The 22,687-nt window shown below is 37.7% G+C and overlaps 1 protein-coding gene across 1 annotated transcript; it reads left to right on the plus strand.

The window, feature by feature from the left end:
* Positions 1 to 230: 230 nt before the first annotated feature.
* ZNF382 (zinc finger protein 382) lies at positions 231 to 22,499 on the plus strand. The gene is made up of 3 exons (XM_065899405.1): positions 231 to 381; positions 654 to 749; positions 21,079 to 22,499. Exons 1-3 carry the CDS (start codon positions 243 to 245, stop codon positions 22,497 to 22,499), a joined length of 1,656 nt encoding a protein of 551 aa, XP_065755477.1. The 5' UTR covers positions 231 to 242.
* The last annotated feature ends 188 nt before the right edge of the window (positions 22,500 to 22,687 follow it).

Genomic DNA, 22,687 nt, shown 5'->3' on the forward strand with positions numbered 1-22,687 from the left:
TCTTATGAGCAAGATCAGGGTTTTATTTGTTTTTGTGCACCAAGCAACCAATCACATTCAAGGCAAAGAGTATGATCTCATGTATTTTTAGCATGAGATAATAAGTAAATACTGATGAATGTATTTTCAGAGAGAATTTTCTACAGTATAAAACACAAAGTAAGAAAACCAGTTTGACCAGTGAACATGGTGTCCAATGTCTAGTTCTCACTAGTTTCAATTACTTTAGGATGAACTAGACTATGCCCTTACAGGGATCAGTGTCATTCAAGGATGTGACTGTGGACTTCACCCAGGAGGAGTGGCAGCAACTGGATCCTGCTCAGAAGGCCCTCTACAGGGATGTCATGTTGGAAAACTATTTTCACCTCATCTCTGTAGGTAAGGAAAATTCCTTGAAACTTTCAGTGTCATGCATCTCCTTTCAAGAATTTCTGAAACATATGGAACATTGACTTTCAAAGATCAGAGGTGATGAATCCCTTTCTGTTAGTAGAAAGCGTGTTTGTGTCCGCACTTGGCCTAGTGCAAGGTATTAACTTTGGTAGGACGTTAATGTGTACCTTGTCTGCCATCTTGAAGCTGTATCTTTCTCTTCCTTCAATAGTTTTGAAGCCCAACAGCTTAGACCAAGTCTCATTTTTTATTATCAGGATTTCACATGACTAAGCCTGATATGATCCACAAGTTGGAACAAGGAAAAGAACTATGGACAACAGAGAAAATTTTTCCAAGTCAGAGTTACCTCGGTGAGTCTGTATAGATAAAGTCCAGTGGGCTCAGGTAGTTGATGTCTGAATATTTTCAGAGATCTATTTTTTAAATTTTGGTAAAATAAACATAAAATGTATCATCTTAACCATTTTTAAGCATATAGTTCCATGGCATTAAGTACTTTTACATAGCTGTGCCACTATCACCACCATCCATCTCCAGAACCCTTCATCTGTCAGAAGTAAAACTCTGTACCCATTAAACAATAACTCCTCATTACCACCCCCAACTATCCCCTGGCAACCAGTATTCTACTTTCTGTCTCTATGAAAATGACTACTGGTAGGTATCTCATATAAGTGGAATCATATGGTATTTGTCCCTTTTGCGACTGGTTTATTTCACTTAACATAATGTCTTCAAGTTTTACCCATGTTGTAGTATGTATCAAAATTTTCTTCCTTTTGAAGGCTGAATAATATTCCATTATATGTCCATGCCACATTTTGCTTATCCATTCATCTCTCAGTGGACACTTTGGTTGCTTCCACCTTTTGGCTACTGTGAATAATGCTACTATGAATATGGGTGTACAAATATATATCTGAGTCATTGCTTTCTTTTGGGTATATACCCAAAAGTAGAATTGCTGGATCATATAGTAATTCTATGTTTAATGTTTTGAGGAACTGCTATACTGTTTTCCATAGTGGTTACACCATTTTACATTCTCACCAACAATGCACAAGGGTTCCAGTTTCTCCACATCCTTACCAACAACTGTTATTTTCTTTTTTTCTTCTTTTTTTTCAGATAGTAGCTGTTTTTAAAGGCCTGAGATCTTTGAAGTGTCTATGCATGACTGACTTAAATACCTCTAAAATCTAAATTTTATTTTGAATATCACTCCCCACATAAATCCTTTCCTTGTGTGCCTTATGCTTATAGAACTATTGGCTCCTATTACTTTACCAAGAATCCACTCCATGCTTTGTAGGTATAACGTCCAGAGAGATCTTAAGTGTAAAGTTCTTTGAGTTCTGACAGAAGTATAAACCCACGTATCTCACACTCTAGTCAAGATAAAGGACACTTCCATTAACCCATTAAGTTCCATCAGGCCTCTTCCAAGTCAGTCCCTCCCTAAGATGATCACCACTGTGATTTCTACCAACATAGATTAGTTTTGTCTATTCTGGACCTTTTTCATGTCTACTTTCTTTCACTCAGCTTAATGTCTGAGAGATTTATACATGTTTTTGCATATATAAATAGTTTATTTTAATTAAACAGAATAGTATTCAATTGAATGGAGATACCAGTTTATTATGCATCTCCTATTGATAGACATTTGAAATGTTTCAGTTTGGGGCTATTATTATTATTATTATTATTACTATTATTATTATTTTGGCCACACTGCATGGCATGTGGGGTTTTAGTTCCCTGACCAGGGATCAAACCCAAGCCCCCTGCCGTGGAAGCGCAGAGTCTTAACCACTGGACCGCCAGGGAAGTCCCTGGGGCTATTATGAATAAAGCTGCGGTGAACATTCTTGTAAAGATCTTTTTGTGGACACACGTTTTTATTTCTCTTCAGTAAATACCTATCAGATGGTGTTGCTCATTCATAAGTCAGGTTTATAGTTCACATTTTAGAAGCTGCCAGTTTTTAAAAGTTACCATAGCATTTTAAACTTTTAAAAGCAATGTTTGAGAATTTTGATTGCCTCCCACATTCTCTTCCACATTTGATGTTATCAATATTTTCATTTTGGTCATTGTGAAGTACTATTCTGAAGAATGGTAGCATATCTTAGCAGTTTCAATTTAGATTTCTTTTATGACTAATGATGTTGAGAACTTTTTCATGTGCTTTTTATATCTTCTTCAGAGGTATCTGTTCAAATGTTTTACCCATTTTTTATTGGGTAATATTTTTTTTCCTTGAATAGTAGGAATTCTTTACATTTTCTGAATAGAAGTCTTTTGTTTGATATAGGTATTGCATATATTTCCTCTAGTCTGTGGCTTGCCTACTCGTTTTAATGGTGTCTTTAAATAAGCACAAGTTTTTAAAGTCCAGTTTATCATTTCTATCTTTTATCATTATTTCTTTGACCTCTCAAACAAATATTTGTCTTAGGTTGTAAAGATAGTTTCCTGTATTTTTTTCTAAAAATGTTGTGTACATTTTGCTTTTTTAAAATTAGTTCTATGATCCATCTCATGTTAAGTTTTATTTATGGTATGAGGTAAGTGTTAAGAGTCTGTTTTCTTCCATATAGATATCAATTTGTCCCATCACTTGTTGAATTGAATTAAATTGCTCTGATGATCTTATCAAAAATTGTTTGATTGCTTCCCTGGGGGCGCAGTTGTTGAGAGTCCGCCTGCCGATGCAGGGGACACGGGTTCGTACCCCGGTCTGGGAAGATCCCACGTGCCGCGGAGCGGCTGGGCCCATGAGCCGTGGCCGCTGAGCCTGCGCGTCCAGAGCCTGTGCTCCGCAACGGGAGAGGCCACAACAGTGAAAGGCCCACGTACCGCAAAAAGAAAGAAAATTGTTTGATTGTATTTGTGTCAGTCTATTTCTAGAGTATTCTTTCCTTTGATATAATTTAAGTCCTATTACTAATACCACCTGGTCTTTGATTATTGTAGCTTTATAGTAAGTCTTGATGCCAGAGTAAGTCCTCTTAACTTTCTTCTTTTTAAAAAATTGTTTTGGCTATTCCAGGTCATTTTCATTTTCTTTTTCAAATACATTTTAGAATCAACTTCTTTATTTCTTTATTTTATTTTATTTTTTAACATCTTTTATTGGAGTATAATTGCTTTACAATGGTGTGTTAGTTTCTGCTTTATAACAAAGTGAATCAGTTATACATGTATATATGTCCCCATATCTCTTCCCTCTTGTGTCTCTCTCCCTTCCACCCTCCATATCCCACCGCTCTAGGTGGTTACAAAGCACCGAGCTGATCTCCCTGTACTATGTGGTTGCTTCCCACTAGCTAACTATTTTACGTTTGGTAATGTATATATATCCATGCCACTCTCTCACTTCGTCCCAGCTTACCCTTCCCCCTCCCTGTATCCTCAAGTCCATTCTCTAGTAGGTCTGTGTCTTTATGCCCATCTTGCCCTTAGGTTCTTCATGACCTTTTTTTTTTTTTTAGATTCCATATATATGTGTTAACATACGGTATTTGTTTTTCTCTTTCTGACTTACTTCACTCTGTATGACAGACTCTAGGTCCATCCACCTCACTACAAATAACTCGGTTTCATTTCTTTTAATGGCTGAGTAATGTTCCATTGTATATATGTGCCACATTTTCTTTATCCATTCATCTGTCGATGGACACTTAGGTTGCTTCCATGTCCTGGCTATTGTAAACACAGCTACAGTGAACATTTTGGTACATGACTCTTTTTTTTTTTAATTCATTTATTTTTGGCTGCATTGGGTCTACGTTGCTGCAGGCGGGCTTTCTCTAGTTGTGACGCAGGGGGGCTACTCTTCATTGCGATGTGTGGACTTCCCATTGCAGTGGCTTCTCTTCTTGTGGAGCACAGGCTCTAGGCATACGGGCTTCAGTAGTTGTGGCATGCAGGCTCAGTAGTTGTGGTTTCCAGGCTCTAGAGCACAGGCTCAGTAGCTGTGGTGCACGGGCTTAATTGCTCTGTGGCATGTGGGATATTGCTGGACTAGGGATCGAACCCATGTCCCCTGCATTGTCAGGCGGATTCTCAACCACTGCGCCACCAGGGAAGTGCCCATGACTGTTTCTGAATTATGGTTTTCTCAGGGTATATGCCCAGTAGTGGGATTGCTGGCTCATATGGTAGTTCTATTTTTAGTTTTTTAAGGAACCTCCATACTGTTCTCCATAGTGGCTGTATCAATTTACATTCCCACCAACAGTGCAAGAGGGTTCCTTTTTCTCCACACCCTCTCCAGCATTTATTGTTTGTAGATTTTTTGATGATGGCCATTCTGACCGGTGAGAGATGATATCTCATTGTAGTTTTGATTTGCATTTCTCTAATGATTAATGATGTTGAGCATTCTTTCATGTGTTTGTTGGCAGTCTGTATATCTTCTTTGGAGAAATGTCTATTTAGGTCTTCTGCCCATTTTTGGATTGGGTTGTTTGTTTTTTTTGACATTGAGCTGCATGAGCTGCTTATAAATTTTGGAGATTAATCCTTTGTCAGTTGCTTCATTTGCAAATATTTTCTCCCATCCTGAGGGTTGTCTTTTCATCTTATTTATGGTTGCCTTTGCTGTGCAAAAGCTTTTAAGTTTCATTAGGTCCCATTTGTTTATTTTTGTTTTTATTTCCATTTCTCTAGGAGGTGTGTCAAAAAGGATCTTGCTGTGATTCATGTCATAGAGTGTTCTGCCTATGTTTTCCTCTAAGAGTTTGATAGTGTCTGGCCTTACATTTAAGTCTTTAATCCATTTTGAGTTTATTTTTGTGTATGGTGTTAGGGAGTGTTCTAATTTCGTTCTTTTACATGTAGCTGTGCAGTTTTCCCAGCACCACTTATTGAAGAGGCTGTCTTTTCTCCACTGTATATTCTTGCCTCCTTTATCAAAGATAAGGTGACCATATGTGTGTGGGATTATCTTTGGGCTTTCTATCCTGTTCCATTGATCTATATTTCTGTTTTTGTGCCAGTACCATCTTGGTTTCTCTAAATAAATATGCTGGGATTTTTATTGGTGAGAAATAACATCTCAGTAATATTGAGTCTTTCGGTCCATGACTATACTATACCTTAACATTTTAGTTAGCTTCTCTAATTCCCATAAGCAGTGTTTTATTATTTTTAGTATAGAGGTCTTATACATATTTTATTAAGTTTATCTCTAAGCTTTTAATATTTTTGCTGCTATTGTAAATAATGAGATTTTTAAAATTTCTTTTTCCAGCTTGTTCTTAATATGTGCAGCCACAATTGACTTTTAGATATTGACTTTGCATATTTCTTTTGATGGTATTAAATTTTGTTGTTGTTACTCTTGTTCTTTATTTGTTTTGTTATTTTTTTTAGATTTTCTATACATAAAACAGGCCTTCTTGAAACAAGATATTTCACTTCTACATTTGCATACTTTATTGCTTTCATTTCTTTTTCTTACCCTGTTATACTGACCAGGATCTACAGTAAAACGTTGAATAGAGGTAGTGAGAGTGAGCATCCTTAGCAGTTCACTAAATTTAGAAGGTAGACATTTAATATTTCATTCTTTAGCTTAATATTAACTGTATATTTTTCATAAGTGCTCTTTGTTAGATTCTGAAAGTTCTCTTTTTTCCCTAGTTTTTGGACAATTTTAATTATGAATGGATGTTGATCTTAAATGCTTTTTCAGCATCTGTTGAGATGATCATATGATATTTCCTTTTTAATCTGTTACTGTATGTATTACATTGATTTATTTTATTTTATTTTTTTTTGCGGTACGCGGGCCTCTCACTGTTGTGGCCTCTCCCGTTGTGGAGCACAGGCTCCGGACGCGCAGGCCCAGCGACCATGGCTCACGGGCCCAGCCGCTCCGCGGCATGTGGGATCCTCCCGGACCGGGGCTCGAACCCATGTCCCCTGCATCGGCAGGCAGACTCTCAACCACTGCGCCACCAGGGAAGCCCGATTAATTTGTATTTTAAACCAACCTTGTGCTCCTGGGATGAACTCCATTTGGACAAGATGCATTATCTGTCTTATAGATTGACGAAATTGGTTTGCTAATATTTTAGTAAGCTAAATGCATGATTTTACCAAGGATAGTGGTTTGTAGTTTTCTTGTAATGTCATTGAAAAGTTTTTGTATCCAGAATTGTGTCAGCCATATCGAACTGGGGGTGTTTCCTTTTCATCTACTTTCTTATGGAATTTCTGTAAGATTGGCATTGTTGGTTCCTTAAATGTTTGAAGAAAACCATTATTAAGCCATTTGGGCCTGCATTTTTATAATTCAAAACTTCTGCTTCCAGCCCTGAGGAAGTAACAGAGTCCAGAATTATACTACTACAGGAAACAACTAGAAAACTGGACAAAACTATTTTCAGATATTGTACAACAGGCAGCACAGGCCTGGATTCCTGAGAGAAGAGAAATAAATGAGATGCACCCTACCTCATTCTAGGCTTTCATTTGAAGGCAACTTCCAGACTGCAGTGCAGAGAGAGGAATCCAGAAAGAACAGTTTTACTGACTTTAGGGGACCAACACTGGCATTCAAGGAAATTGAGGTGACTAGAATTTGCAGGACACACTTTCCAAAAGAGGGAGTTATGCAGAGAAAGAGTTCCCCAAATCTTGAAAATGTTCCCCTTGAGTCTTGGCTAAAGATAAGTCTGCACATGGGTAGGTGAAACCCCATGAGACCAGTCAAGGACATGTTCTAGGAAAAATACAATTACAACAGTGTTGTGAGACAAACAATTCTCATAGCCTGCTGCACCTGGAATCATTTTATTTCCCTTCAGCCAGAGTGGAGAGAACTTGTTAATACATAGGACATTAGATAGACACCCTAGAAAGGTCACACCTAATAAATGGGGCAATAGATTAAAGACTGCAAGATTTGTCATAAAAGGGCTTAAATTAAAGCATCAAAAGGATTAAACTAATCCAAAAATAACTTCTGTGTGCCTGTTGGGTCCTCCAAGGAGATGCTGAGTTGGAGTTGGGAGTATAATAGATTTCTTAGAGGTGACATCTATGAAAGATAAAGGAAGAAGTAAGATCAGAAACAGAAAGCCATCAGACCATGACACAGATATGTGGAAGAAAAGGGGATTGGGCAGGGAGAGCCTTAGACCATTATGTAGATCTGACAAAATCTCAACCAACCTAACTCCTCTGAGGCAAAGACTGTTCATCAGAGGATTCCTAATGGACAGAAATGGCCACCCTCTAGTACCCACTCAGTGTTCAGTCATTTGGTGGGGATTCCCTGGGGAGACCCTGGCTTGGTTCAAAATCTGAAGAGCATCCTGAAGATGCTAACCATTCTTGCACATGAATGGTAAGTTCTTTTTGAAGGGAGGTCCTAGTGGTGCAACTCTGGATGCCACAGAATGCCAAAAAAAAAAAAAAAGACTAATATTCTTTATGAAAATACAACCATATCTTAAACTCAACGACATTAAATTGATAATGTCTGATGTCCAGTCAATAATTATTAAACTTATGAAGAAGCAGGAAAATATGACCCATAAACAGGAAAAAACTCATTCAATAGGAAAAAAACGCAGTTAATAAAAACAGACCTAAAAAAGGTAGAGGTGATGGAATTCGCTCACAAGTATGTTAAAACAGCCATTATAAATGACTTGAGTATCATCAAGGATGTAAACTGAAAGTGAACATAATGAGACAAGATAGCAAAGATCGAAATAAAAACTAAAAGAAGCTTCTAAAGATGACTATTAAGTATCTGAAATGAAAAGAAAGACCCAACTATGTCCTATGTATTAAAATATAAAGACACGGGTAGGTGAAACATAAAATGATGAAAAAATATGTACCATACTGCCTTGCGATTGCCCTATGTGGGGATGAGATCATCCCCCCACTCCACTCACCCAAAATTTAGGACAGATGTCAAGAATGAAATCTCACATAATGAGGCTTTCTAGGGAGAGCAGGGAAGATTCCCAAGCTGGTCCTAAAATGGCTTGAGAGAGCAAGGAGGGGTGTCTGGCTTTGGTGTTTATTGTGTTTTGGTCGGGGGTAAGGTCAGGTCTCTACACATAGGCTAAGGCTTACATGGTTTAAACTTCCTGCCAGCACCAACAGAGAGAATATGCAAGGTTTCTGATTGGCTTGCCCAGGTGTGGGGCAAGAGAGGAAAAAAAGGGAGTGGGTCTAGGAAGTTGTCAGCAGTAAGACATCAAAAATAGAATCTGACTCTATTACACATGGAAACACTAAGAAGAAAATGGGAGTGGCCATATATCAAAGTAGATTTCAGAAAATAGAATATTACAGTGATAAAGAGGGACAGTTCATTGAGAGGTCATAACAACTGTAACAGCTTCAAAATACTTCAGTGTTTCTCAGCTTTTTATCATTTTCACTACCCTAAAAAGTCTTTTTAGAGATTTTCTTTCTAATTGCCCCCCCCATGAAATTTTAATACAATAATCTATGTTCTGTTGCCCTTTGGAGGGCCACAAACCATAGTAATATGTAAGATTTTCTTTTTTCATTTTCTTCAGAACCAATTTTGCTCCCTGAAAGAAGCAATATAATTATAGCTTAAGATATAAATACTTTTCCCTCAGTAATTGAGAGAACAAAGAGAAAGAAAATCAATAAGGCTATGGAAGGGTTGAAACACAATCAATTGTACCTAGTTAATCTTTATAGACTACTTTACATGGAACATTCACCCAGATAGACTCTATATGCTGGGCCATATGTATCAATAACTTAAAAACAAGTATCAATAAATTAAAAAGAATTGAAATCATAGTGTATAGTTTCTGACCACAGTACAATTAATTTAGAAATCAAAAACGTATCTCTAAATTCCCCAAATTTTTGGAAATTAATCAAATTTCCAAATAACCCATGAAGCAAGGAAGAAATCCTAAGGTAAATTAGAAGGTATTTTGAACTGAATGATAATTAAGACAACATATCAAAATGTGTGGGATGCAACTATAGCAGCATTAAAAATTTTTATTTCTTTAAATCAGGGCCTAAAACAGGGGTTAAACTGTCACCCTAAGTAACTAGAAAAAGAAAAGTAAATTAAACTCAAAAGTTAGTAAGAGGAAAAAATTGACTAAAGCAGAAATCAATGAAATACATAACAGAAGAATAAATGACTGGAGCCAAAAGCTGATACATTAAAATAATAAAATTAATAAACCATAGCTATATTACTAATAAAAAATAGAAGACACATCACCAATGTCAAAAATTAAAGAGGCTACATCACTACAGATCCTACAGACATTAAAAGGACCATTAGGGAATATACAAACAATTTTATACCAACCAATAAGAGTAGGAGAGAACACTTCCCAACTCATTTTATAAGACCAGCATTATCCACAATCAAAGGCACTATAAGAATAGAAAACTACACAGCAACATCCTTCATGAAGCTAGATATAAAAATCCTTAATAAAATATTATAGGGCTTCCCTGGTGGCGCAGTGGTTGGGAGTCCGCCTGCCGATGCAGGGGACACGGGTTCGTATCCCGATCCGGGAAGATCCCACATGCCGCGGAGCGGCTGGGCCCGTGAGCCATGGCCACTGAGCCTGCGCGTCCGGAGCCTGTGCTCCGCAACGGGAGAGGCCACAACAGTGAGAGGCCCATATACCGCAAAAAAAAAAAAAAAAAAAAAAAAAAAAAAAAAAAAAAAATATTATAAAACTGAATCTAAAAAAATAACTGAATCTAGCAGTATTTTAAAAGGATGATACCACATGGCCAAAAGGAGTTTATCCCAGGAAAGCAAAGTTGATTTGGAATTCAAAAATCAAGCTAGGGCTTCCCTGGTGGTGCAGTGGTTGAGAGTCCGCCTGCCGATGCAGGGGACACGGGTTCGTGCCCCGGTCTGGGAAGATCCCACATGCCACGGAGCGGCTGGGCCCGTGAGCCATGGCCGCTGAGCCTGCACGTCTGGAGCCTGTGCTCCGCAACGGGAGAGGCCACAGCAGTGAGAGGCCCGCGTACCACTAAAAAAAAAAAAAAAAAAAAATCAAGCTACAGGGACTTACCTGGTGGTACAGTGGTTAGGAATCTGCCTGCCAATGCAGGGGACATGGGTTCGAGCCCTGGTCTGGGAAGATCCTACATGCTGCGGAGCAACTAAGCCTGTGTGCTGCAACTACTGAGCCTGCGCTCTAGAGCCCGCACTCTAGACCCACGCACTGCAACTACGGAGCCTGTGCTCTAGAGCCCATGCGCCACAACTACTGAGCCTGTGTTCTGCAACTGCTGAAGCCTGCACGCCTAGAGCCCCTGCTCTGCAACAAGAAAGAGAAGCCACCGCAATGAGAAGCCCGCTCACCGCAATAAAGAGTAGCCTCCGCTCACCACAACTAGAGAAAGCCCGTATGCAGCAACAAAGACCCAACACAGCCAAAATAAATTAATTAAATTAAAAGTAAAAAACTATATAATTCACCATGTAAAGATAAAAAGAGGTCGAAACTCAAGGATATAAGCTACCACTTAAAGTATAGAAAAATAAAAAGGAGAGAAGACCACAATCATCTCGGTAAATGCAGGAAAATAATCAAATTCAACTTATATTTATTATAAATCTATTTATTAGCAATCCAGGGGAATTTCCTCAACCTCCTAAAGAATATCTTTGAAAAACATAGCCACCATCACATTCAGTGGTGAAAGCTTGAATGCTTTTCCTCTAAGAACAAAAACAAAGAAAGGATGTCCATTATCACCACTTCTATTAAATATTATACAGAACACATGTCAGTACAATAAGGCAAGAAAAAGAAGTTAAAAGGCTTCAGATTAGAAAGGGAACTATCTTCATTTGTAAGTGACATGATTGTGTACATAGTAAATCCTCAGGAATCTAAAAGAAAAGAACTGTTAGAACTAATAAGTGAATTTAGCAAGTTCACAGAGTTCTTGTTTTAGATAAAATTTGGGAAAATTTTGGTCTGTACTTGTACAGTTTTTTTCCTGCTCTTTTCTCAATTATATATTAAATCATTTCATCCTACCCTGTAGTTCACTAAGGATTTTAAAAGTTCTTTTAGTTTGGGTAGTTTCTGTGAACCTGACTTCAAGTTTACTGATTCTTTATTCTCTTATGTTTATTTGCTGTTAAACCCATCCAGTGAATTTTATATTTCAGCTATTGGGTTTTTTTTCAGTTTGCATTTCTTTATGCCTCCTGACTACTCCATCTCTTCACCCATATTTCCATCTTTTCTTGTAGATTTGTAAACATATTTATCATAGTTCTAATTTCAACATAGGGACATATATCAGTCTGTTTCTGTTGAATGGTTTTTATCTTCCCTATTGGTCACATTTTCCTGTTTCTTCTCAGGAAGACTTTATATAACATGTTGTGAAGTTGCTGGATCCTTTTTCTTCCTCTGAAGATTGCTGAGTTTTAATCTTACAGGAGGTTAAGTTACTGGAGGCTCATGTCGATTCTTTTGTCAGGTTGCTTTTAAGTTGTTCAGATTATTTCTATTTCGGTTTCAGTTTTGCCTTTAGTTTTATGGTATTCCTCTAAGTCCTGGGATGCAGCCTTTACTCCTAATACATGGCTCTTCTGGGATTTCAGTAGAAAGACCAAAGTTTTAACCAGGTTCTTCTAACTTGGCACAGGATTGGAATTAAAAACTGTTTTTGCAGAGTTAAGTAGCTGCTGAAATCTCTGCTGAGTTCTTTCAGTGTTGCAGCTTTCTTTTCCCTTTATGCTCCTTCTAGTCTTACCCTGTAGAAATGAAGTTAACCAAGGTTTTGAGGAGGGGTTCATGCTAACGCTGGGGCTTTCCTTCTATGCTTTCTTCATCCTTGGATTCTGTCCTCAATTTACAGCCACTCTGGTACTCCTGAACTCTGATCTCTGATTCTTCTGCACAGGATGGCTCCTGCTTTCTCCTTGAGATCTATCCCCTGTGTGCTGCATGAACTACCAGGGCACACATTGGAAGACCTGGATAAAAGGAGATCTTATTGCAGTATGGTTTCTTTCTTTCAAAGGTTGTATCCATTCCAGTTTCTGCCTGCTTTTGATCATTCTTTAGTGTCTTCAAACAAGTTGGTCTTCTATAATTGGTCCATAGTTATCATTGTTATCAGTTGGAAGGTGGTTCTGATACAAACTTCTTTGCTATTACCAGAATTTTGAATGTCTAAATCAGCAGTTCTCAAACTTTTTAGTCTCAGGACTTAAAAAAAAATTTTTTATTTAAGTATAGTTGATTTATAATGTTGTGCCAATCTCTGCTGTACAGGAAAGTGACTCAGTTATACACCTACAGACATTCTTTTTTTATATTCTTTTCCATTATGGTTTTTCACAGGATATTCAATATAGTTCCCTGTGCTATATAGTAGGATCTTGTTGTTTATCCATTCTCAATGTAATAGTTTTTATCTACCAACCCCAAACTCCCACTCCATCCCTCTTCCTCCTCCTCCCTTGGCAACCGCAAGTCTGTTCTCTATGTCTGTGAGTCTGTTTCTGTCTTGTAGACAGGTTCATTTGTGCCATATTTTAGATTCCACATATAAGTGATGTCATATGATATTTGTCTTTCTCTTTCTGACTTATTTCACTTAGTATGATAATCTCTAGTTGCATTCATGTTGCTGCAAATGGCATTATTTCTTTCTTTGTTATGGCTGAGTAATATTCCATTGTATACATGTACCACATCTTCTTTATCCATTCATCTGTCGATGGACATTTAGGTTGTTTCCATGTTTTGGCTATTGTGAACAGTGCTGCTATGAACATAGGGGTGCATGTATCTTTTTGAATTATAGTTTTGTCCGGGTATATTCCCAGGAGTGGGATTGCTGGATCATATGGTAATTCTATTTTTAGTTTTCTGAGGAACCTTCATACTGTTTTCCATAGTGGCTGTACCAACTTACATTCCCACCAATGGTATAGGAGGGTTCGCTTTTCTCTACATCCTCTCCAGCATTTGTTATTTGTAGACTTTATAATGATGTCCATTTTGGCTGGTGTGAGGTGGTACCTCACTGTAGTGCTTTTTTTTTTTTTTTTTTTTTTGGTACACGGGCCTCTCACTGTTGTGGCCTCTCCCATTGCAGAGCACAGGCTCCGGACGCGCAGGCTCAGCGGCCATGGCTCATGGGCCCAGCCGCTCTGCGGCATGTGGGATCCTCCCAGACCGGGGCACGAACCCACGTCCCCCGCATCAGCAGGCGGACTCTCAGCCACTGCGCCACCAGGGAGGCCCCTCACTGTAGTTTTGATTTGCATTTCTCTTAATAATTAGTGATGTTGAACATCTGTTCAAGTGCCTACTGGCCATCTGTATGCCTTCTTTGGAGAAATGTCTATTAAGTTCTTCTGCCCATTTTTCAATTGGGTTGTTTGTTTTTTTGCTGTTGATTTGCATGAGTTGTTTGTATATTTTGGAGATTAAGCCATTGTCTGTTGCATCATTTGCAAATATTTTATCCCACTCCGTAGGTTGTCTTTTCGTTTTTGTTTTTGTTTTTTTTATGGTTTCCTTTGCTGTGCAAAAGCTTGTAAGTTTGATTAGGTCCCACTTGTTTATTTTTGTTTTTATTTCTATTGCCTTGGGAGACTGACCTAAGAAAACATAGGTATCATTTATGTCAGAGAATGTTTTGCCTATGCTCTCTTCTAGGAGTTTTATGGTGTCTTGTTTTATGTTTAAGTCTTTAAGCCACTTTGAGTTTATTTTTGTGCATGGTGTGAGGGTGTGTTCTAACTTCATTGATTCACATGCAGCTGCAAGACTTATTTATACTCTTAAAATTATTAAGAATCAAAAGAACTTTGTGAATGTGTATATATCCTATTCAAAATTAAAACACATTTTAAAATATTCATTTATTTCATTTAAAAAGAACAATATAAATATAATAAAGTCATTACATCTTGACATAAAAATCATATTTTTACCAATAAAAACTATTTTTCAAAAGAGAAAAGTGAGTAAAGGGGCATTGTTACATGATTGAAGATTTATTTAATGTCTTGCTGAATAAAAGATAGCTGATTTTCACATCTGATTCTACATTTAATCTGTTGCAATATGTTGTTTTAATTGAAATATATGGAGAAAATCTTCCTTCATGCATATATGTAGTTTGAAAGAGAAGTATTTTAAAAGCCTTTTTAGATTGTCATGGATATTCTTCATTAATACTACACCCAAACTTAACAATTGGTAGTTCCTAAGTAGTTAGTTGCCACTTAACAATTGGTTATTTCTAAACAGTTAGGTGCAATATAAAATCTGAAATCATAACAATGAACTTTTGTAGACTATTACATAAAATCCAATGGTCTATTTAAATATTTTACCCATGCATTGTTTTGTAATATGTATTGGTCATTTTGAAAGTAACAATTCACTGGTGCACACAGGTCTGCCAAATTTTGACACATTTCCATATCAATATTTTTTTAAAAAACCCAAACCCACATGTGTTAATATCACCAGCAATCTCATTATAAAAGTCTTTTAAGTATTGGGAAGTTGACAAGCTCACTGTAGCAAATACAAGCTTTCTAACATAATGACTTATACTTCTTTTATCCTAGGTAACAAGTATTGGCAGATGTTTTCTTTGAATAGACAGGTTCACATTGTTCAAGAAAATGTTTACCAGATACCCACATCTGAATAATAGTGTTTTTTCAAGTAAAACTGCTGTTCCACAAAATGTAGATATTTAGTTCTCAACTCACGTAATTACACCAGCACTTTTCCTCACAAAATACATTATATGATTGGCCCTTGAACAACATGCATTTGAACTGTGCAGGTCCACTTATATGCAAATTTTCTCAATAGCAAATATTACAATACTACACGATCCACAGTTGGTTGAAGCCACAGATGTGGAACTGTGGATATGGAGGAACTGAGGGCCAACTATAAGTTATATGCAGATTTTTGACTGTGCAGAGGGTTGGCGCCACTAACTCCCCATGTTATTTAAAGATCAACTGTACTCTGGTATGCAAAAGAAGTGCTGTATGCATAATTCTTTAACAATCACACAGAATATTGAAAATATATGTACTCAAGGGTGGAGATCTAATAAAATTAATGAATTTTTTCTGCTCTATCAAAAAGTCTTAAGTGAAACTTTTTTCCTGCGAGTGTGTGGTAGTTAGAAATGCAGCGATTACTATTATAGATTGGTGCCAGTGCTTTTTTTTTTTTTTTTTTCTGTACTCGGGCCTCTCACTGTTGTGGCCTCTCCCGTTGTGGAGCACAGTCTCCAGACGCGCAGGCTCAGCGGCCATGGCTCACGGGCCCAGCCGCTCCGCGGCATGTGGGATCTTCCCGGACCGGGGCATGAACCCGTGTCCCCTGCATTGGCAGGCAGACTCTCAACCACTGCGCCACCAGGGAAGCCCAGTGCCAGTGCTTTGATATATGTTAATGTGCCAGCATTTTACCCACCGTATCAATCATTTTTAAATTTTCTATATTTTATGTTTTGACATCTTTGGGGAGTCCTACTGGCTGAGGAGAGATTGCCCTTCCCAGAGCTAGCCAATTTCTAGAGATAGTAAACAAACAACTTGTTGGTGAGCCCACCTTTCATATACAAATCAACCAATCCCCACTCCATATCCTCAACCATCTCTTTATCTAACTCACAGACACCAAGCCAATATTTACCCTGCCCTAAATCACCCAGGACCAGGTACCAGACAACTGGAGAGCTCTCCTATAACCCATAACCTGCCAACACTCTTCAAACTAGCCAATCCTAAGCTGTTTCCCCTGCCCTGCCTTGCCTTTCCCATGCAAGCGAGCCCCAGTAAAGCCTCTGGCCTACACTTTCCCCTTGCTTCTTTCTGCCTCCTGACCAAAGCTGGTGCTTCCCCATGTAGCCCTGCATGGCATGGCATGGCCCCTCCTCTCAGGAAAGGTAAGTAATAAAAAATTTTCTTTTAATAGCATTAGCCTCCCTGTGTCATCACTCAGTCACCTCTATAAATTAAAATTTCATGAGACACCCACCAGTGCTTTTGCCCCACTAATGTAAATAAGAACACAGTTTAAAATACTATTATTTTTGTTAATAATGAAGTGTTGTTATTTTTATTATTATTTTGACTGCACTGTGCGGCATACAGGATCTTAATTCCCTGACCAGGGATTGAACCCATGCTGCCTGCATTGGGAGCACGGAGTCTTAACCACTGGACAGCCAGGGAAGTCCCAATGGAGTGTTATTATTATCTTTTTTTTTAAAGATTTTTTGATGTGGACCATTTTTAAAGTCTTTATTGAATTTGTTACAATATTGCTTCTGTGTTATATTTTGGTTTTTTGGCCACAAGACATGTGGGATCTTAGCTCCCCGACCAGGTATTGAACCTGTACCCCCTGCACTGGAAGGTGAAGTCCTAACCACTGGACCACCAGGGAAGTCCCCCTGAAGTGTTATTACTAACAAAAATATTTTTGACTTATTGCACCTCCCATAAGGGTCTCTTGGAAACTGTTAGTTTAGGCCTTTCTTCTGGCTTTTCATCTCTTTCTTTAACATTTCAGCTCTTTATCTTTCTTCTTTTATTATAGTCTCCTATTTATATGCATTCTTAAATCTATCCAAAATATAAAAGGGTAATCATTGATAATATTAATCTTCCTCTTAGTTTTCATTTCCTTTCCTTTCTACTTGTTTTCTGCACTCAGTCTCAGATCCCATTCTCACTGTGAGACCAACTGTCGGATTTCAAACTCCATATGCCTTGGACTAAAGTGATAATTTCAGTATCACTTCTTTCAGTAAATTTCTTCCCAATAAATCTCCGTGTTTCATAACATAGTGCTCAGATTCCTGATATGTACCCACCTTGATTTGGGTGAAAAACTTATCCTACGTTCCTGAGTGCCTTTTTCATCTTGGTTTCTTTTCTTCCCTCTGACAAAATAAATATTTGTTGAATAAATGGATTTTATTTCAGTAGGCTCTCATCGGTATCCTTAAAGAATCTTTCTTCATCCTCAGTTCTTGTCTTTATAAAAGCCATGTAAACTGTAATAATCTGATCCATTTTCAAGTTGTGATTTCCTTATTTTATGTGAATGGCTTTCAAATAGCCAGTTTCAGCCCATTTCTCCCACTTGGACTCTACTGGTATATATATATTTTTTTGGTTTTTCTTTTTTTCTTTCTTTTCTTTTTTTTTTTTTGCAGTACACGGGCCTCTCACTGTTGCGGCCTCTCCCGTTGCGGAGCACAGGCTCCGGACGCGCAGGCTCAGCGGCCATGGCTTACAGGCCTAGCCGCTCCGCGGCATGTGGGATCTTCCAGGACCGGGGCATGAACCCGTGTCCCCTGCATCAGCAGGCAGACTCTCAAAAACTGCGCCACCAGGGAAGCCCTCTACTGGTATATTTTAATCTGCCTACAGCAATATAGGGTCACTTGTCTCATCCTTTTGGTTATTGATATTTCAGAAATAATAGTCATTAACTTTATCTTATCTTTGTATATCCTTTGTTCCTGTAGTTAGTTTCTTGTAACATCAGGTTGATTCCATCATCTCTGCAATATTTTAAAAATTATCTCTCCACAATTTGTGTTTTATTTCACTCCATGAAATATCTTTACATCCTCTCATATTCTCGTTTGCCACTGACATCTTCAAAAGTGAGAGCCATGTTATTTCATGTTATTTCAGGTGTGGGCTGCTGTAATTACTATTTGGATTTGCCATGATTTATTTTCCAGTTCTTTCAGTTTTCTTTCAGTCAATATGCAAAAAAGATATCACTTATTATATGAAATTTAAATCCCTTCTATTTCAAGGGCTGACAGAATAATATCCCATCTTGTCATTCCACATGTATTTCTCTTTTTGACTAAGAATTCCTGCTAACGTCTGTTCGAGTCTCCCAAATGTACTCAATAGAATTGATTTTATTCTTCACAACTGGACCTTTCATTATATGAGAGCTGCCATATAACCATAGGGATACTTGCAAAGTTAGCCAACTACAAAGTAAGAGAGTACAGTAGTACACACAAGGCCATCCTCACTTCTGATACCAACTGTAAGTTCAAGGGTCCCCATGACTACTGTTAGGATCAATAGTTTTCTATAAGGACTTACAAAACTTACTGAAAGCTATAATACTCACAGTTATGGTTTGTAAGAGAAGAATACAGATTAAAATTAGCCAAGGGGAGAAGCACATAAGGCAGAGTCCAGGAAAGTACCAAACACAGAGCTTCTAGTAGTCCTCTCTCTGGAGTCATGGACAGCATTTACTTCCCTGTGACAATACATATAGAATACTGCCAGCCAGGGAAGATTCACCCAAGTCTATTATCCAAAGCTTATATTAGGGCTCCATCACATAGGCATGCTTCACTGCCCATGTGGCTGACCTTAAGTTTCTAGCCCCTTAAGAGACTGAGCTAATATTCTGTGACCCAAAGCCCCCCGCTCTCAATCACATTGTTGGTGTGACTCAAAGACCACCCCCCCCCAAATCACATTGTTACTTTCTGGTAGGCCAAAGGCTCCCAGGCAATTAATACTCCTCTCAGGCACGACATTCCAAGGACTTAGAGATTACCTCCCAGAATCCAAAGGCAAATGTCAGACTTCTCTTTGGGCAAGATTATATATTCTTTACCACACAATACTACATATCCTTTGATTAAAAGATCAAATTTCACTTCCCCATGAAATGTTCCTTGATGACTCCAAAGCATGTCAGTTTCTTTTTTTCTGCATTCACATTATACTTAGTGTCTATAAACATGCAAACAGACAAATCCTCTGATATGATCTAGTAATTTCCTACCTGATTCAACATTGTTTTATCTGAGGCCTCTCCTCCCATCTGATTAACAATTCCCTCAAAATAAGGTCCTCTCTTTTACTTTTCCTTACTGTGGCTTGTAGCAGAGGCTAGATATTCAATAGTTACTTGATTGATGGCCTGTGGTAGCATGCAAGGAAAACATCTTTCTCATCCATTCAAAAATCATTTAATGGTAAGTTCTTTTTAGATATACATGTCAACATCATATCTCTTTACCACTGATAAGTGTGTTAATGTATACTCAGAAGGTTTCAAAGAAGATAGTCAATAAAATGTTGATGTCCAAGAGTATAAGTGTTAGTTGGGAAGGCATTATTATCAAATTGAGCATTTTACGTATAATTTTATATGAAAATAGCAGGTTGTTGAAAGATTGCTTGAAATGGATGGTCCAGACTATAATTATATACTAATTTCAGACAAAATAGACATTGAAGGGTAGAAAGAATATGTGAAGGCTTTTGGATAAATTGGATTGTAGCATATCCCTGCAGGTGGTTGAATTCTCAGGAAGGCAGTATAATTACAATTATTGATACAGATTAGTTTTGTGTGTCCTAGAACTACACATAAATGGAATTGTACGACATGTACTCTTTTGTATAAAGCTTTAAATCTGAAAAATGTTTGAGATTCATCCCTTTTGTCATTATGTATCAGTAGGCTTTTTCCTTTTTATTGCTGAGTGGTATTCCATTGTATAAATTTCACTGAAGTATTCCATTTTATAAATACATGATACAGTATTACCTGTTTACCTTTCGATGTCTAGTTTGATGGGATAAAAGGGCTGTTTTAAATAAGATGCAAGTCGTGAGTAAGATGAATCCATCTTTAAAATTGCCCCACCAGATATGGGAGGTGGTAAGGCAACAGTAGTAAGATATAGTTTTTAAGGCCAATCAGTGCTGTACATATACACTGAAGAATTCAATCTTTCACAGCCCAAATAGGAAATAGCAGAGTTAAGGTATGTTACTCCACTGGGAGGAAAACTTGAACCCATCCTTCCCTAAAACTGAAAAAGTAATTTAACAAATTGAAAGGAGGAAAAGTTGTAATTGACGGTCAAGAGAATTTAGTTATTGATCATTTCTGGAAGAATACATTGATGGTAGCAGCAGTCAGAACATAACAGTGATTATATTCATGTTGCAGATATACTTTGTCCTCTGGTTTATTTCACAATTCCTAATGGAATTATGTTTTCCCAATTCTTCCCTTTCAAGAGAAAAAAATTACAGTGATATGGAGAGTTAGGGTCTAGACAATAGACTAGTGTGTCTGTTTGCCCTAGGAAATGAGTCCTGAGAAAGTTCATTTGCCATGGGTGGGCTAAATACAATTGAGGAAGAAACACATGGAAGTATTTTATAACACTTATTTAGTCATTAGGGAATAAATATATAGTCTTTCATCTTCACCTGAACATTTTCATTGCTTACTGTTTAGTACCCTTGATAGACTCCCTCCATTATCTCTGAATCTGCCCATTCCAAGAGCAATCCCACTTTCACCATCCTTTATCTTCTGCTTACTTGCCCTTGTGTTTATTACACCTGCTCAATGTAGCTTATATTTACAACATCCCAACGATATAAGTGTTGTTTGCTTATGGCAATTTTTCCTCATTTTAATGTTATATACATTTTCCCTCCAAGAGGTAATTTATTTTGGCCTTTCTGTAGACTACAGTAGTGAGATAGACAGTCCCACCATGGATTGTTTGTATATATATCTTATCCATAACGTTTATGTGAAGACTTACTGGTGTTAATTGTATTTTTTCTAGAAGAAGATTGGAAAGCTGAAGATGTTTTAGTGAAGTTCAAAGAATACCAAGACAGGCATTCTAGATCAGTTGCATCCATCAACCACAAAAGGCTAATGAAGGAGAGAACTAATATTTTGGGGAAAACATTTACTGTCAGCAAGAACCGTATTATTTCAAAAACAACACTACGTGAATATAAACCTGATGGAAAGATTTTTAAAAATATTTCAGAATTAGTCATTAGAAATATAAGTCCTGTAAGAGAGAAGTTTGGTGAGAGTAATGGATGGGAGAAATCACTTCTTAATACTAAACATGAGAAAATTCATACTGCAGTGAATCTGTATAAACAAACAGAGCGGAGTCTGAGTGGTAAACAAGAGCTTATTCAACATCAGAAGGTTCAAACTCCAGAGCAATCATTTGAACATAATGAATGTGAAAAACCCTTCCTTATAAAAGGAATGTTATTTACACATACTAGAGCTCACAGAGGAGAAAGACCCTTTGAATACAATAAAGATGGAACAGGCTTCATTGAAAAGTCAAATCTCAATGCTCACCAACAAAATATGGAGAAGAAGGCCCACACATACAGCAAATATGGGAAGTTCCTCTGTAGGAAGTCCATTTTTATCATGCATCAGAGATCTCAAATAGAAGATAAACCCTTTCAGTGTCCTTACTGTGGGAATAGCTTTAGAAGGAAGTCATATCTCATTGAACATCAGCGAATTCACACAGGTGAGAAACCTTATGTTTGTAGTCAATGTGGAAAAGCCTTCCGTCAAAAGACAGCCCTCACTCTTCACGAGAAAACACATATAGAGGGGAAACCCTACATTTGTATGGATTGTGGGAAGTCCTTCCGCCAGAAGGCAACCCTTACTAGACATCACAAAACACATACAGGAGAGAAGGCCTATGAATGTACTCAATGTGGAAGTGCTTTTAGAAAGAAGTCATACCTCATTGATCATCAGAGAACACACACAGGAGAGAAACCATATCAATGTAATGAATGTGGGAAGGCATTTATCCAGAAGACAACCCTCACTGTACATCAGAGAACTCACACAGGAGAGAAACCCTATATTTGCAATGAATGTGGGAAGTCCTTCTGCCAAAAGACAACCCTCACTCTCCATCAAAGAATTCACACAGGAGAAAAACCCTATATTTGTAATGAATGTGGGAAGTCCTTCCGCCAGAAGGCAATCCTCACTGTTCATCAGAGAATACATACAGGAGAGAAATCCAATGGATGTCCTCAGTGTGGGAAAGCCTTTAGTAGGAAATCAAACCTCATTCGCCATCAGAAAACTCACACAGGAGAGAAACCATATGAATGTAAAGAATGTGGAAAGTTCTTCAGTTGTAAGTCAAACCTCATTGTCCATCAGAAAACTCACAAGATAGAAACCATGGGAATTCACTAAAATCTGTGACTTTTTTGGTGAAAACTTTTAAAGTCATAGTAAACCCTGTACATGATGTTGCTTGCAAGTGTAATAATATTAAACAGTTTAAGGTACTGTACCACATATTTACCTACTATTTGCTAGCCTATAAAACACACAAAAGGAATTACTGCACAAATTAAATGATAAAAGTCATTGAAAATACA

The sequence above is a fragment of the Phocoena phocoena genome, chromosome 20 (assembly GCF_963924675.1).
Source record: "Phocoena phocoena chromosome 20, mPhoPho1.1, whole genome shotgun sequence".
Lineage (NCBI taxonomy): Eukaryota > Metazoa > Chordata > Mammalia > Artiodactyla > Phocoenidae > Phocoena > Phocoena phocoena.